General features: G+C 40.3%; 1 protein-coding gene across 5 annotated transcripts in view; it reads left to right on the plus strand.

Annotated features, from left to right (window-relative positions):
• LOC112995234 (band 4.1-like protein 4A) overlaps positions 1–14065 on the plus strand; it is a 142600-nt gene that overhangs the window by 41929 nt on the left and 86606 nt on the right. For all 5 annotated transcript variants that reach the window (XM_064500586.1, XM_064500587.1, XM_064500588.1 and 2 more), the window contains exon 3: positions 11971–12075. In XM_064500586.1, coding sequence (XP_064356656.1) covers positions 11971–12075 — 105 coding nt within the window. The remainder of the gene's footprint in view (positions 1–11970; positions 12076–14065) is intronic.

Below are 14065 nucleotides of genomic sequence, written 5' to 3' on the forward strand. Positions count from 1 at the left end.
TTGTCTCCCCCAAAACCTTCATATGCTAAACAAATTTATTAAAAAATAAAAAATGTTGGTGATTTTTTTTATTGATGAGTTTGCATGTTGTACATACAGTTTGCAAGAAATCTTACTGGTTTGAGAGAAATCTTACTGGAAGATCTTTAAATATATACAGTGCATATGAGATCTCCTCCTCTGCATGTGGTAGCCATTCCTCGTGTGATGAGGTCGATGGGGGAGAACTTTGTTGGTAACATGAACGTAGTGCATACGTTCAAGGGGCTGAATTAGTGTTGCACAGACTGCTTTAATTGCTTAATTTCTTAATCTGTATGTCATTATTTGACCTTAATACTTGTTTTGTACATTTGTTCATGGGCTGGGGTGCCATTCTCCAAACAACCTGACTCCGGTTTTGGTTTACGTGAATGTGCAGGGCTGAAATTTGCAGTGATTCAGGAACTGATTGACAGCAGAATGAGGCATCCATGCTGTGCGAGTGGCAGAAGCAGGGCAGGCAGCACTAGTCAGAGGGTGCAGCAGAGGGCTAGGAGCTGTGATGGATACGATGCAGCTTTTTCATTCCTCTCTGCTGTCGTGAGGCTGTCTGAGGCCTTACTTTCCCGTGGATTTTTTTTTTCAGTAAAGAGCGTTGAAGTCGAATGCAGCCCAGTAGCAGTAAAATGGTAATATGACCTGATGCGGTATGTGGCACTGGATAGTAACTCCTCAGGACGACTAGAAACTCTAGGAGGATAGGATAGAATAAAGGTGTATAGAGTTTCTCCATTAGCCGTCATTACAGCATGCTAATAGATAACTAATTCTTGTCCTGATGCAAAATACCTTCATTGTTTTATTGTGCTTGGTTTGCTGTTAAGCATATCTAGAAAGTTACTTTTAGAACAAAAATAATTCCAGTGTATATTCTATTATTTATATGAGGAATGGCTATTAAAAAAATGCTGTTTTTAAATTTTAATCTTTAATTTCTCAAACAAACTTCCAGATGGATATTACGAACAATTTTAATGAAAATTGAAGTTTTCGGTAGAATTTGATCAGTTTTATAGAAAGCATCCCAGCAACTGAATTATCAAAGCTTTAAAGAGAAAGTATATACTCTTTTAGAATAATAAATATAATCTTTTGCCTCATATCAGTATTGCAGGAGTAAGTAATTTTCTTGTGACAGTCATAAAATGAGAAGTTAAAATGAATCAAATTGGAAATTTTAAATAATGAAAATTATATTAAATTTTGGGAAAGTTGTTTTGGAGATGTCACAGATCATCATCATGTAGCACTTCTTTTAAAAAGAAAGCATGTTTTTTAATGACAATATGTACAAGCATGGTTAGATGAATCTTAAAGGAAAAATAAGCACTTTCACAGAACTGCAATGCATTGCAGTGTGGACTCCATTGAATTTGCTACCAGAAACACCCAGTTTGCAATTGACAGGTGGAAAGAAGTAGCTTGATTAGTTTGCAGGATAGCAGCAAATGAAGATATCTTCATGTATGTCCTCTTGATAGGCAGGGCTTCTGCATTTCCTGATTATAGATGCTACAGAAATACACCACGAGCACCTTGCGAGGCAGAAGACAAGCACATGTGAATGTATAATGCACACACTTCTAATGCATTCTCACACATTTACTGTAAATTATTCCCAGCGAATATGGAGGACATGTCCCTTGGGTCTACCAGGCACTGGGCGGCACCAAGAGAGGAGGCCCTTTTATTTGGAAAGCTGCGAGCTGCCCTCATGGTGCGGCAGGCACGTAGCAGGAGATGCAGGAGTTCATGGCCCGGCCTTGGGCTGTCTTGCAGCAGGCAGCTGGTGTCCGGCAGGGTGGGAAGGGGGAATCCAGTGCACCAGCTGCTCCACCACAGTGCCCTCGCAGGTGGGCAGGATGCGTACAGAAGCGCGCTCCATGGGGCAGGGGACAGCAGGGCCTGCACAAAGAGCTTACAGAGGCTGCTTCCTCTTTGACTTTGGTCATTTTGTTGGAGCAAAGCTCAGTGAACCCTGAGCCTCCTTATTCTAGCCTGTACCTCCTTCGGAGTGTGGCTGCAGCTCACATCAAGCCTGAGATGACTTCAGCAGTGCCTTGGCAGAGTCGACGCTACGGAAAGGTCAGCTCTAGGTCATCAGAGTGTGTGACTTGCAGAGGGCAAGCTACAGAAGAGCCCCAAGATGTGTGCTGTGAAAGACTTGTTTAATGGAGAAGGCTACGCTTCCCTTCACCCCCCTTTCCCTGCGTCACCCATGTTGGAGCCAGAAAGAAAAGGCCCCTCTGTCTCTTCAAGAAAATGAACTCTGTCTTTGTCTCTCCCATGTATTTTGGAACCCATCTAAGAAGGGTTCCACTGTTCTTCTGATAACTTCTTCTCTTGAGCTTTTTGTAATATCTCTTGACTGAATGATCATGTGGTAGTTCAGTTAATTGAATCAAATTATAAGCAAAACCAAGTCTGTTACTAACACATTTGATTATGAAGATGGAAAACGTGAGAAATTTTTCAAAAAATATTGTTTGAACTGAGCTTGACAGAGGCTTCTAAATCATGAATCTGCTTGAAGACAGATTTATACCTCTGAGAAATTCCATCCTATCCTTTACTCCTGAACAAGAGAAGGGAAAAAAATGTCTAGAGAAAAACTTGAGATGGTAATTCTCAACTAAATCTGAAGTTGCTTACTCCATGGACCAGAGCTCTGAAAAGACTTAAACAAAAGAAGTGGCGGCTAGAGGCAATCGGAAACAGAAATGTGAGATTACCAAGGTAAAAGTCAGGGAATAGCAGAAGTATTTTAAGAAGCAAAAGTAGAGGCCATTCACATTCGTAAGCCATATTGCAGGGAAGGTCAATCAAGGAATTAACAGCATCACCAGGGCAGAGAATGAGTGATGAAGAGGATGCTGAGTTTGGTCTTTGCTTAGGGAGAAGAAGAGTAAAAAGGTGGCTTGCTCGTTGGTCCATCTTATGTTGCTCTGTGCAAACAAGCTTTTGCAGGTATGCTCAGCTGTGACAGTACAGTTATTCTTTCTACTACTGAACTGTCGCAAAGAGCATTAACAAGATCTGCCCTAATCTATTCTCCCTCCCATTTTTCTTTCCTTGCTCTTAAACCTCCCCTCTCCCCTGCAAAAAGCCTAAGTCAAACCCAAAACACTCTACTGATCAATACTTCGAGCCAACTCCTCCCTATGACAGGAAGCTTGTAACTGTCTCACTACCATGCTGAACAGCTGAAGCAGTAGAAAAATCCTGAAACACTTTGACAGAATGTGTCTCTCCTCTTTAATTTTAAGACTATTTCTTTCTGAAAGCTTTTCAGTATTTAGCTCCTTACTGACATTCTCCCTTGAGAGTCTCGCACTTAAAGCAGTTAGTCAAAGTATATAACTTATCAAAACCGTAAGTTCTTGTGTTCTAAAACTGCAGTGTATAATGAGCTTAATGTGCTCCAAAAATGTATACAACACCTGATTTAAAATATATGTTTAGGTTAATGACCGTATGAGAAATTAGGAGTGTTAGAACGGAGGCTTGGTTACTTAAAGTGCCTCCCTTGTGTACATAGTCGCAGATCACAAAATCGTTTGCAGGGCTGGAATGGAACCAAAAATGCCAGAACTAATGACTAAAGCTAAAAGAGTGTACCTTTATATTTATTTCCAAAATTGTATCTTGTACGTACATTGGAGACAACTGAGTGATGTTGCTCAAATAAAACATAAGAAGTAAAGATAATATATTATAGGTAAATAATCCAAAATAAGAGGAGGGGAAAAAAAGGTGACAGGGAAACTGAAAATGCTTCAACCAGATTTATCTCAATATAAGGCAAGATAGAAAGCCCTTCAGAGTTAAATTTTTAAAGCAGCTATAAATTTGTATGAGTGAGGTTTTGAAAAAGGTTTCAGCTAATGAAGAAAAGTACTATAGAAATTGTGTCGAGAAGATTAGTTAGAAAACATGTGATGCTTCCTCTGTTTGGAATGAATGTAACAAAGATAAAGACAAGATCTTCCCTCTGCTGAAAGAGACGTCTGCCAAGGCACTGCTGAAGTCATCTCAGGCTTGGTGTGAGCTTAAGCCGCACTCCGAAGGAGGCACAGGCTAGAATAAGGAGGCTCAGGGTTCACTGAGCTTTGCTCCAACAAAATGACCAAAGTTCATCTCTTCCACGCTTGAAGGATTTCACATGTTCTTCAGATTTGGAGCAAGAATTTTTGGCAGTTTTCCACACCATCCTTTAGGAACTAAGCGCAAAAACCCAAGCTGTTTTTAACGCTGGTGAGATTTGCTTGCGTGGAAGCTGGCACGGTGCAGGGGAGGGTAAGGTTTGGAGGAAGCAGGCTCTGAGCTCTTTGTGCAGGCCCTGCTGCCCCCTGCCCCATGGAGCGCGCTTCTGTACGCATCCTGCCCACCTGCGAGGGCACTGTGGTGGAGCAGCTGGTGCACTGGATTCCCCCTTCCCACCCTGCCGGACACCAGCTGCCTGCTGCAAGACAGCCCAAGGCCGGGCCATGAACTCCTGCATCTCCTGCTACGTGCCTGCCGCACCATGAGGGCAGCTCGCAGCTTTCCAAATAAAAGGGCCTCCTCTCTTGGTGCCGCCCAGTGCCTGGTAGACCCAAGGGACATGTCCTCCATATTCGCTGGGAATAATTTACAGTAAATGTGTGAGAATGCATTAGAAGTGTGTGCATTATACATTCACATGTGCTTGTCTTCTGCCTCGCAAGGTGCTCGTGGTGTATTTCTGTAGCATCTATAATCAGGAAATGCAGAAGCCCTGCCTATCAAGAGGACATACCAGGTCAAATGCTCTGACTCGTTCTGACTTAAAAAGAGGTTTGGCGAGGAGTAGAAAAATAATGATAGCCAATCTCATAACCATTCTAAATGTGTAGTTATGTCCTGTGTTTTTAAATTTCATTATTATGATCTTTTCTCTGGTGCAGGAAATACCCAAAGTATATGGGTATCACAGAAGTGATCATTGATACTCCCCTGTTCAGCCCAGCTGTTTTCTGTGGAAAGTTGAAATGCTTTATTGTAGGTAACAGAACTCACCTGTCTTATGGTAAATCTAGATGCTAACAAGCTGCCTAATGTTGATATTAGTGTATAGGTCGATGAATATTTTTTAATAAAATTGATATGACATGAATCCCTCTACATGAGTTAGTTGCCATTTTACAAAATATTGTTTATGACTGATGAAGGATCAATTTTAAAGCATTATTAAGTATTAATTACATTTCTGAAATCTGTTGTTCTTTCCATTAATTATATGCTTGCTTTAATGTCATCTAGTATCTATGTCATCTTCACTGGACTTTGACTCCTGCTTTAGGTATTTCTTATTATAGTGTGCATGCGCGTATGCAGATTGCATTACTATACCAACTAAATGTAGTCAGTCACTCATATTGTGTGGTATTGAGGCTCAACATTTCTGTGTCTGCTTCTAAATTGACTGCCCTGAATTACAGACAAACGTTGCTGGTCTACAGACTGAGCTGACATTACAGTATGTAATTTAGAATAATTTTCATGATACTTATGTGTTGCATCCTGAGGCAGCTCTTAAGTTTATTTACTGAGATATACAAATTGCAGTTTTCCATGCACTTCATGAAACTCTAGAGTTTTGTATCAGACATGCAAGAGTAATCAAAACAAAATTACAGGGCTTGTGGACATTTAATGAGACACTTTTTTTTAGTGTTCATGATAAAGATAGTAAGGGAGTATATATTTGCTTTTATATGCTCAGTGAAATCCTTATCTACCCAAAAAGAAGCACACTGAGCTGAAGTAGTTTCCCATAAGCCAAATATTTCAGTAAATGTTTCTTAAAAAAAAACCAAACACTCAGAATCAAGAGGATCAGTTTACATCTATCTGTGACTAAGCCTCAAAGTGCAGTCTAGCTGGTAGTCACAAGGGGAGAGGTTTAAGTAGTTGGAGATCCTACTCACTGGAATTTTACCCTCTGTTCAGGAATTACTCCCAAAATGGATTTTTAAAGGTACTTATAAATTTGGGACAGGTAAACTAACTACAAAAGCAGACAAATTAGATGCGCTTTCAGACATGCTTCTGGAAGAGCATTCCCTAATCCGAATGAGTTAGTGTAACTTACAGTAGTAAAAGCAAAACAACACATCTACTGGTGTCTTCATCAATATTACCTGAAAAATCAGTGCCTTAGATAACATTCCAGTAAATAGAGCAGCTGCTGTGTAGAGTTCTTCTCGGGAGCACAGGTGCAGTTTGTGCATGTGTTTGCAAATGTGTGAGGAGTCCTTAGTGAGGGGGGAAAAGAAGAGTTGAAAACGGGTTGGCCTGTCTGCTGTTGGTGAAAGAGGAGGAGAGGGGAAGAGATGAATTTGCACAATTTGGTTTGTACGTTTGTATAATGTGTACTTAGGGCAGACTGGTATTTCACCTACATATGTTAAATCTTCAGTTCTGAACGTATTTACTTCTATTATGCAATTGTGTTGGGGAATGTCTGCGCATATAAAATTACATTAATTTTAATTCCTGTCTGTTTGGACACGCATTCTGCAAATTAAGGTCAAGCTGTTTGTGTAGATGAATATTGGTAAATACTAAACATTGTTAATTTAAAAATCTTCTCTGCTTGAACATACATTGGGCAGATTGAGGCCTGGCTGGTTGTTTGCCTCGGGGAAAAGAGGTGCTGATTCTGTGGTGGTAAAGACCCAAGAACTTGGATTTCCAGAACCCTGAGCCTTGCTACTTTTATAGCTAGAAGGAGGTAAAAAAAACTGTGGTGGTGTTTGATCTTTTCTGAGCTTGAGATGGGGGCAGGGGAGGATCTCTGCAAGAACTACAACAGTGTGCAGTGAGAAAGTGCTCTTTGGAGACACGTGTTTCTGTCACAGATCTACCAGGGATGGAAGGAACTGATGGCTCTACTCGCCCTCAGTTGTGTAACTCTGTACAGTGCTTTTGTACAAAATTTTCATCTGTGCTTAGTAATGCTAAGGACAAAATCCTGCAATTCAGTCTCTGAAAATCCTGGGTTAATAGTACTGTCTGAGGGGTGTCTGCCTGAGCACCCAGATGCTGTAGGGCTGGTCCGTGCATGTGCAGTTGCTGTGACGGACGCGTCCAGAGCTGCCTCTTCCCTGCACACAAGCAGTAGAGTGGGGGCTTCCCCTATTTTTCGGGCTTTCTGTGCTCCCTCGTGCTCCAGCCCTGACACGTAGGTGGCACTTCCCGCTTACTGCATGGGCACAAGCTGCTCTGCAGCATGTAGGGGGTGGATCAAGCACACTTCCAACCCAATGGCTTGCTAGCAGTACAGCCCTTGCAGTCCGTACACCTGACAGGGAAATCTGAGGGCAGTGGTATGCGCTCCTGACTCTCACAGCACAATTGTCATCCCCTGTAGCATCCTCCTTGACTTTCTATGTTCTAATGAAGTTCCTCGTTCAACATCAGAAGCCTTCTGCTCTTGTTATCTCATGCCAACGTATAAGCGGAATAATTAACTCAGTATCAGGTGCAACTTTCCAACAGACTCAACAATGGGGGAAAAAAAATAGGAAGGTGCATCAACAGACAGCAGTTCTGTTAAACCAAAGTTTTAAGCCTTATAGTTTTAAGCAGAGGCTCATGAATTCATCTGCATCTTCCTTAGCATCTATGAGGTTATAAGAGTCAGTCTGGTGAAGGCAGCAGATTGAATTACTTACAGAAGAAAGGTTGCACAGTCACTGCCTGGACTAAAAGAGACAATGCTGTGTTTCATTTTGCTTTTAATAAATTGACATTTCACTCCCTACACAAGTTTCCTCTTGAGAGAGGGGCTAGCATCCTGCAGAGGCTGACGTTGCTGTACTACTTACTTTGTGTTTAAATTCATTGTTGACCTCGATTGTGGATCTGATTTGGCTTTCCCTGCTATGTACAATACAAAGGAGAAAATTAAACAATATCAAACCAGAAAAACCTCACTGGGGCTAAAAAGCAATGAGCAGTGTGGAAAATATGAATTCCTGATGACTAAATATACAGTAATGGGAATATATTGAAGTACAGTACTGTGGCATTTTTAAAAGAACGATTTCTTTTTGATTAAAGAAGTACAATTAAATCTCTCCTCAAGGTTCTGGCTGTCATATTCTTTGGCCAGTAGAAACCTGCCTTTCTGGTTTATGAAGCCACGGTGCTAACATGTAAAGCAAGATGTTATGACTCATTTGAACAATTCTTTGTTCTCTCTTGAAAGCATTGCCAATGATATTTTCAAATAAATGTACTGTACTGGGATTTACCCCTAAGAACGTAAGCCTCTAGCAAGTCTGAGCTTAATGCAAGGCAGATCATACAGTTTTTGCAGTGCTGTATGCTGTGGATTAATTTTGTTAACAGTCTATGATAGTTTTATTCTGCAATTTTGGTGAATTATGTTATTTTTATTGGTGAAAATAAGACAGCTTTTTTTCTGAATTTGAAGAAGTTTGAAGAGAACTTTCTTGCAATGCAGTAAAAAAAGTGCATTTCAAGACTAATGATTAGTCTCTTGGGGTTCATCATCAGAACTGCTTTCCCGACTCCAGCTGAACACTGGAACACTGAAATCAGTTGGCTTAAACTGAGAACTTGCTAATTAAAAATGAGGCTTCTCTGGTTTCAGCAAGGCTCTGAGATGGGTCTGAAGAATTTTCCTTTGGTATTGGTGATATGTGAGGTTAAGTAAGGTGAGGTTAAAGTGATTCAGGGGCAGCGAACAGCCTCATCTCAGCAGTTCCCTGGTGGAGCACTGCCTTGTGTACCTGCACGGATCACTGAGGGTTATGAAATGTCTTGATGAGGAACGTTGCGGAGGCAATTTTTTGGCTGAGGATAACCAACATGTTGAGGATCTTAGGGCTGTAGATGTGGAGAACACCCAACCATTTTAAGTGAGATGGCTTTATGCAGCCTTTGGCCACAGCTGGATCACTTGTTTCTGCAGGAATTGCAGTGGTGGAAACGTTAACTGGCCTGTGTTAAGCAAATAAATTAAGATATATTTATTTTCTTTCTTAGCTTAACGGTAGAAGTAAAAATAATTGAAGGGCTTTTAAACATCATTACTATTTATCTCTGAAAGGAAAAAAGAGAAGCTTTAATTTCTGCCAAACCAAGTGTGAAAAGTGCTTGTTTCTTAGGGATCGCACTAGCTTTAACCTCTGGGGTTGGAAGGTTGTCCCAAAGACTCTTTAGTTACTTTGAGCCCATTGCAGCCCTAAGCTGACTGCAAATGAAAAATGCCAGGCAGGTTAGCTGAATCCTAAACTGGTGTGGAGCGATGTGAGTTAAACTCTGTAGGACTTTAGTTTCTATTTCATTTTAGTCTAGTATCTTGATGATTCCCAGGAAGGTGCATAAATACCATAAGATATTTGAATGGAAAATGGACTGCTTCATCTTTGTCCCTGGATTGCCTTTTTTTTTTTTTTTTTTTTTTTTTTTTTTTTTTTTGAAGTCCTACTAATAAAGCTAATTGATGGTACAAATCATTTTACTGGTCAAAGAAAAAGAGTGACCAGCTCATTGAAAAAGAGTGGATTTAAGCTAATCACAGAACTTCTGCATGCCTTCAGTAGGCCCTGCCCAGTTTCCCTCCGTAGGCATTAATGCAGACAGCTCTGATTATACCTTCTGAAAAGGCTTTACTAACCCTTTAAAAACCCCATGGCTCTGAACAGCCCATTGTGGATTTCCTTCCATCTACAGTATTCTTTTTACATTTACTATCCAGCTTAAGCTGTTGCAATCATTTATACCTAGATGGAATCACTTACAGTTAGGTCCTTTGGAGTCAAGGCTGCTTTTTTGTTTTGTGCTTTTATGGTGTCCATTTCTAAAGGACACTGGTGTAGTCTGGGGTTCCCAAGGTGGGATTGTAACTGTTTAAATGATGAGTAGGACAGTTACTTCCAATGCTGAAGCCTGCTGTCTCTTACATGAAGTATGAATGATAACTGTATATGCCTTTCAGTTAGGCAGATCTCTCTCCTGCTTGTTTGAATAACAGTTTATAGAAAATGAGGTAGGATGGTTACTGCTACTATCTTGTATCTTTGTTGTCCTGTAATTTAACCTGTCTTTTTTTTTTGAGGTGTGTTTCGTTTTGCTTCTGTGTTTTTTGCTGTAGTGCTCCTGACTGTTACTTTATAGCTAAGAAGGGCTGAATCTTGTCTTTTGCTGTTTTACAACCTAAGTTCAGTTTTTATTAGGGATAAGATAAGAGTACTTACAGTACTTCTGTGCTTTACCTAAAATCCTAAAGTGAGATTTCTGCTAACCATAATCATGTTTTTCCCAATTTTTTTTCTCTTATGTGGCTGATCATCAAGTCTGCCTGTACATGCTGTGGAAATATGTAATTCCAGTTGCTTTGTTCTCTTATCTTGAATTGGCATAACTATTCAGTGTACATAGCCTGTATGATGGCATTAGACTGTGCCATACCAAGACCCTTTCAAGAACTGCTCCTGTTTAAGCAAACATATATTAAATTAGTTGAATAGCATGAATAAACAAGTCCCAGCCTACCAGAGATGTTTATCTTGCCATTACTTACTTAGAGCATGATTGGCCACCTGAAACTGTTATACTGACCCTGCCTTGGTGATGGTGTATAAATACTGTGTAAATGTGTCTTCTCAAAAAGAATGGATGCATCTTCATGGTCATTGTTTGATATTTCACTAGCAGAGCTAAATTAAGTAAATTTAATATCAGTATTTTTTGCTATTTGAGTTGTGAAATTGTGATTTTTTTCCCCCTGGATTGAACAGCAAAGCAACACAAACAATATCACTCAGCCTCAGCTTCCTGTTTCATTTCTCTCATGCTTTTACTGTAATAGAGAGGGTTAAAGCAGGTGTGAATTGGTTTTTAAAGTCCATTGTAAATTGGTGACTGGCGACACATGTTTCACGTGTGTGTACTACTCCCCGTTCTGTCACTGCTTATACAAGCTTCTCACATGATTTTTTGCATATACAAGCTGAGTGTAGGGCAGTTGGTATGCACGGATATCCTAGGGCCCTTTATGTATGCACGTGTAAAGCAGTTAACCAAAACCTCGTTATGATTTGTTTCCATATTTTTCTGTGGAATTTAGGACTATTGTAATCAAAGGCTTTAACTGATTCTGAAGAGGGATCATTCTGTGTGATCATTCTCAGTCTTCCTAGGGTGTTTGTTGTTGGCTACCAGACAAACCAATCAATCCGAGGCCTTCAGGTGGCAGTAGGCATTTTGTAATACGTTGTCAACAGTACAACTTTGTCTATAATATTGTCCCCAGTATTGTTTGCAAATACTAGAGTAGACCCTTAATGAAGTAGTATTCAAGAATACAGTGAGATTATTTGTTTCAGGGTGTCGGATTTCTCCCAGTTCTACTATGTAAAGCATTTGAAAAGGAAAGTAAACTCCAACCTTTTTCACCAAGCGTAATAATGGAGTAGCTAATGATTCATAATTTGTGTCTTAAGGAGAGACTTTTGCCTCCTGCTCTTCAGTGTCAGCGTTTGAGTGGCAGGCGCGTGCTTGAAGGAAGAGTGTGATTTCAGAATCGAGATGTGCCGTGGGGATTAGACCGTTGAGCAGAGAATAGAAACTTGCTAGAAAAATGCTGGATTAGCTGGCATTGTATGTATGCAAGTACTCTTAAGTAGGTTTTTCTTAAGTAGGTTTTTTTGTGTCTATTTACCTGCTAACTACCTAACAATACTTACAGAACAACTGATTAAACATGTATCAGGACAAAATATTTCCTTCTGTATATAGCTGAAATTTTGCTTTAAGGCAGTGGGAACTGCCTCCTCCTTTAGACAAAGCTAACTGAACGCATGAATGCCACTGGACGCAGCCGACAAAGGCAGAGCATCTTTGTGAAAAGACCCTGTAAATTCTTTCCCACAGAAGTCAACGAAAGGGTCGGTTGTCCTGAGCTACGTATTTCGTCACTTAAACCTAGTGGAGATAGATTACTTTGGACTACGCTACTGTGACCGAAGTCATCAAACGGTGAGTAAAAGACACGCCAGATTGGATTTTCTGTCTGTAAAATTTACCCTGTTTTGACTTTGCCAAGAGAGCATTAAATTGTCGTACTTTCACTAACTTTTACTATTTCATGAAACAGTCAGTTTTCCAGTAAACATTCCCTTGTGTTCATTTGCACTGAAATCATGGAATAGTCATTAATGTTTTAGATAGGAACAGGATCAAGTCCTAAATTCTTCATGAGATGTTGGAAAGAAAATGAATGAAAAAAGTGTAACAAGTAAAAAATTGTCACAATAAGTAGAGTTAAAAATTTTTCTATTTTAATGTTTTGCCCTGAACTCAGTGCTTAGCACGTGATACTTGCCTGACTAGGAATTCTCTTTGAATGAACCAGTTGTAACTTACTGTGTTTTGGCTGGTCCTGGAGTATCTTGAAAGCAGTGTCCCCAAGCGTGTCAAAAGCTGATTCACTTGGGCCACTTGCTGATCTGCTGTCTTAGAGTGTAGCTCCTGCTTTGAAGGAAGCATTTGGCTGTCAGGATGTATTGTATGGTGTGGCAGCTGCTCATTTACTCAGAGCCCCAGAAGTCAGGATATTGATAATGACCTTTTGGCTCCACTTGAACTGGTGCTATGTCCTCAAGCCGATACCATGAAGAAGGAGTCCATTTGATTGACAGGGACTCTCCACGCATGGAGGGTTTTTTCCACCAGGAGATTACGGTCTTAATTGGGCAAGAAAACAGAAACTGGATTGAGACATTTTAGGGCCTAAACAGGCAGTTGGATTAGGGCAGTGATATCCGAAGTGCCTCCCCAAAATGTCTTGTGAAGCATTACTGCAGTCAGAGAGGAGAAGCTGGGAGTGCTCAGTAAGGGCACTGATGCTTTATTCATAGGGTGATCTTCATATTACCTTCATTTTACGAAAGGAATAATGCCTGTCCTATGGGTAAATTATGTCAAGCTGTTATGCTTTTAAAGTCAGCTGTATGTTGGGAATAGGTACAACACCCTGACCTCAAGAGATGTCACATTTTATCTAAAAACAATAACAAGTTATTGAATTGACTAAACTCTTACTAATTTCTTCTGATTAGCTGAAGTAGAATGTGTAGAGACTGCAGTCAGAACAGCTAGAGACTATTGCTTGCTGTTGGGATCTACAGGCTGCCCTACTCAGTATTTATTTCTGTGCTGTAGTCTAGACATAAATTCAGTTCATTGATAAAGCTTCAGGCTTTTTAACTAAGTTTCATTACATGAAGATGAAAGTCAGATTCAGCTATGAACTGAAAGGTAGACTGTGGAAAACAGCATTTTGGATTTCCCAAGGAAACGTGAATGAAAAGCAAGTAGCTGTTTTTTGCTCTCAGAACAGTTTCCTTTTCTTCCTGTAAAGATAAATTCCAGAGGTGTACACAGTGTGTATTAAATAGTTTATCCGGCATTATGAAAATAAGAGAAGATTAGATCTCTTCAGTGGAAGACTTGACACGTAAAGGGATGTTTTAGGATGTATTCTGCTAATAGAGTAGCAGATTTGGCTGTGTGATTTTATTGCATTTTTTATTATGGTAGTCTGTAGGAGCTGTCAGTCATAACCCCATTAACTCAGCCTCTCCAAATACAGCTTTTTTGCCTTTTTCTCTCGCATCATGCTGTAGTTATATAACCTTAACATTAGCCTTTTTCTCTATTTTCTGACTACCCAAGATCAAGAAGCCACTGTGCATAGAATTTCCTGTGGATTTTGAAGGTGTTTGTCCCACTTCCCTAGTTTTCCTGCTTTTGTACTGATACTAGGTACAGTGGGAACATGAGTGGCACCAGCACAGAGAAGAAGCTACAGCCTCTCTCTGTGAGAGGTCTCCTTACCTGTATTTTGCCTGTTTTTTGTGCTGATGGGCAGGTGTCTCTGTAGTGTATTTGTATTCCTGGTCTCTTGACTGGAGTGCAGCGTATCCCCCACCTGCAGATTTTCTTTACAGAGCAATCCCAGGTGCCT

The sequence above is a fragment of the Dromaius novaehollandiae genome, chromosome W (assembly GCF_036370855.1).
Source record: "Dromaius novaehollandiae isolate bDroNov1 chromosome W, bDroNov1.hap1, whole genome shotgun sequence".
NCBI lineage: Eukaryota > Metazoa > Chordata > Aves > Casuariiformes > Dromaiidae > Dromaius > Dromaius novaehollandiae.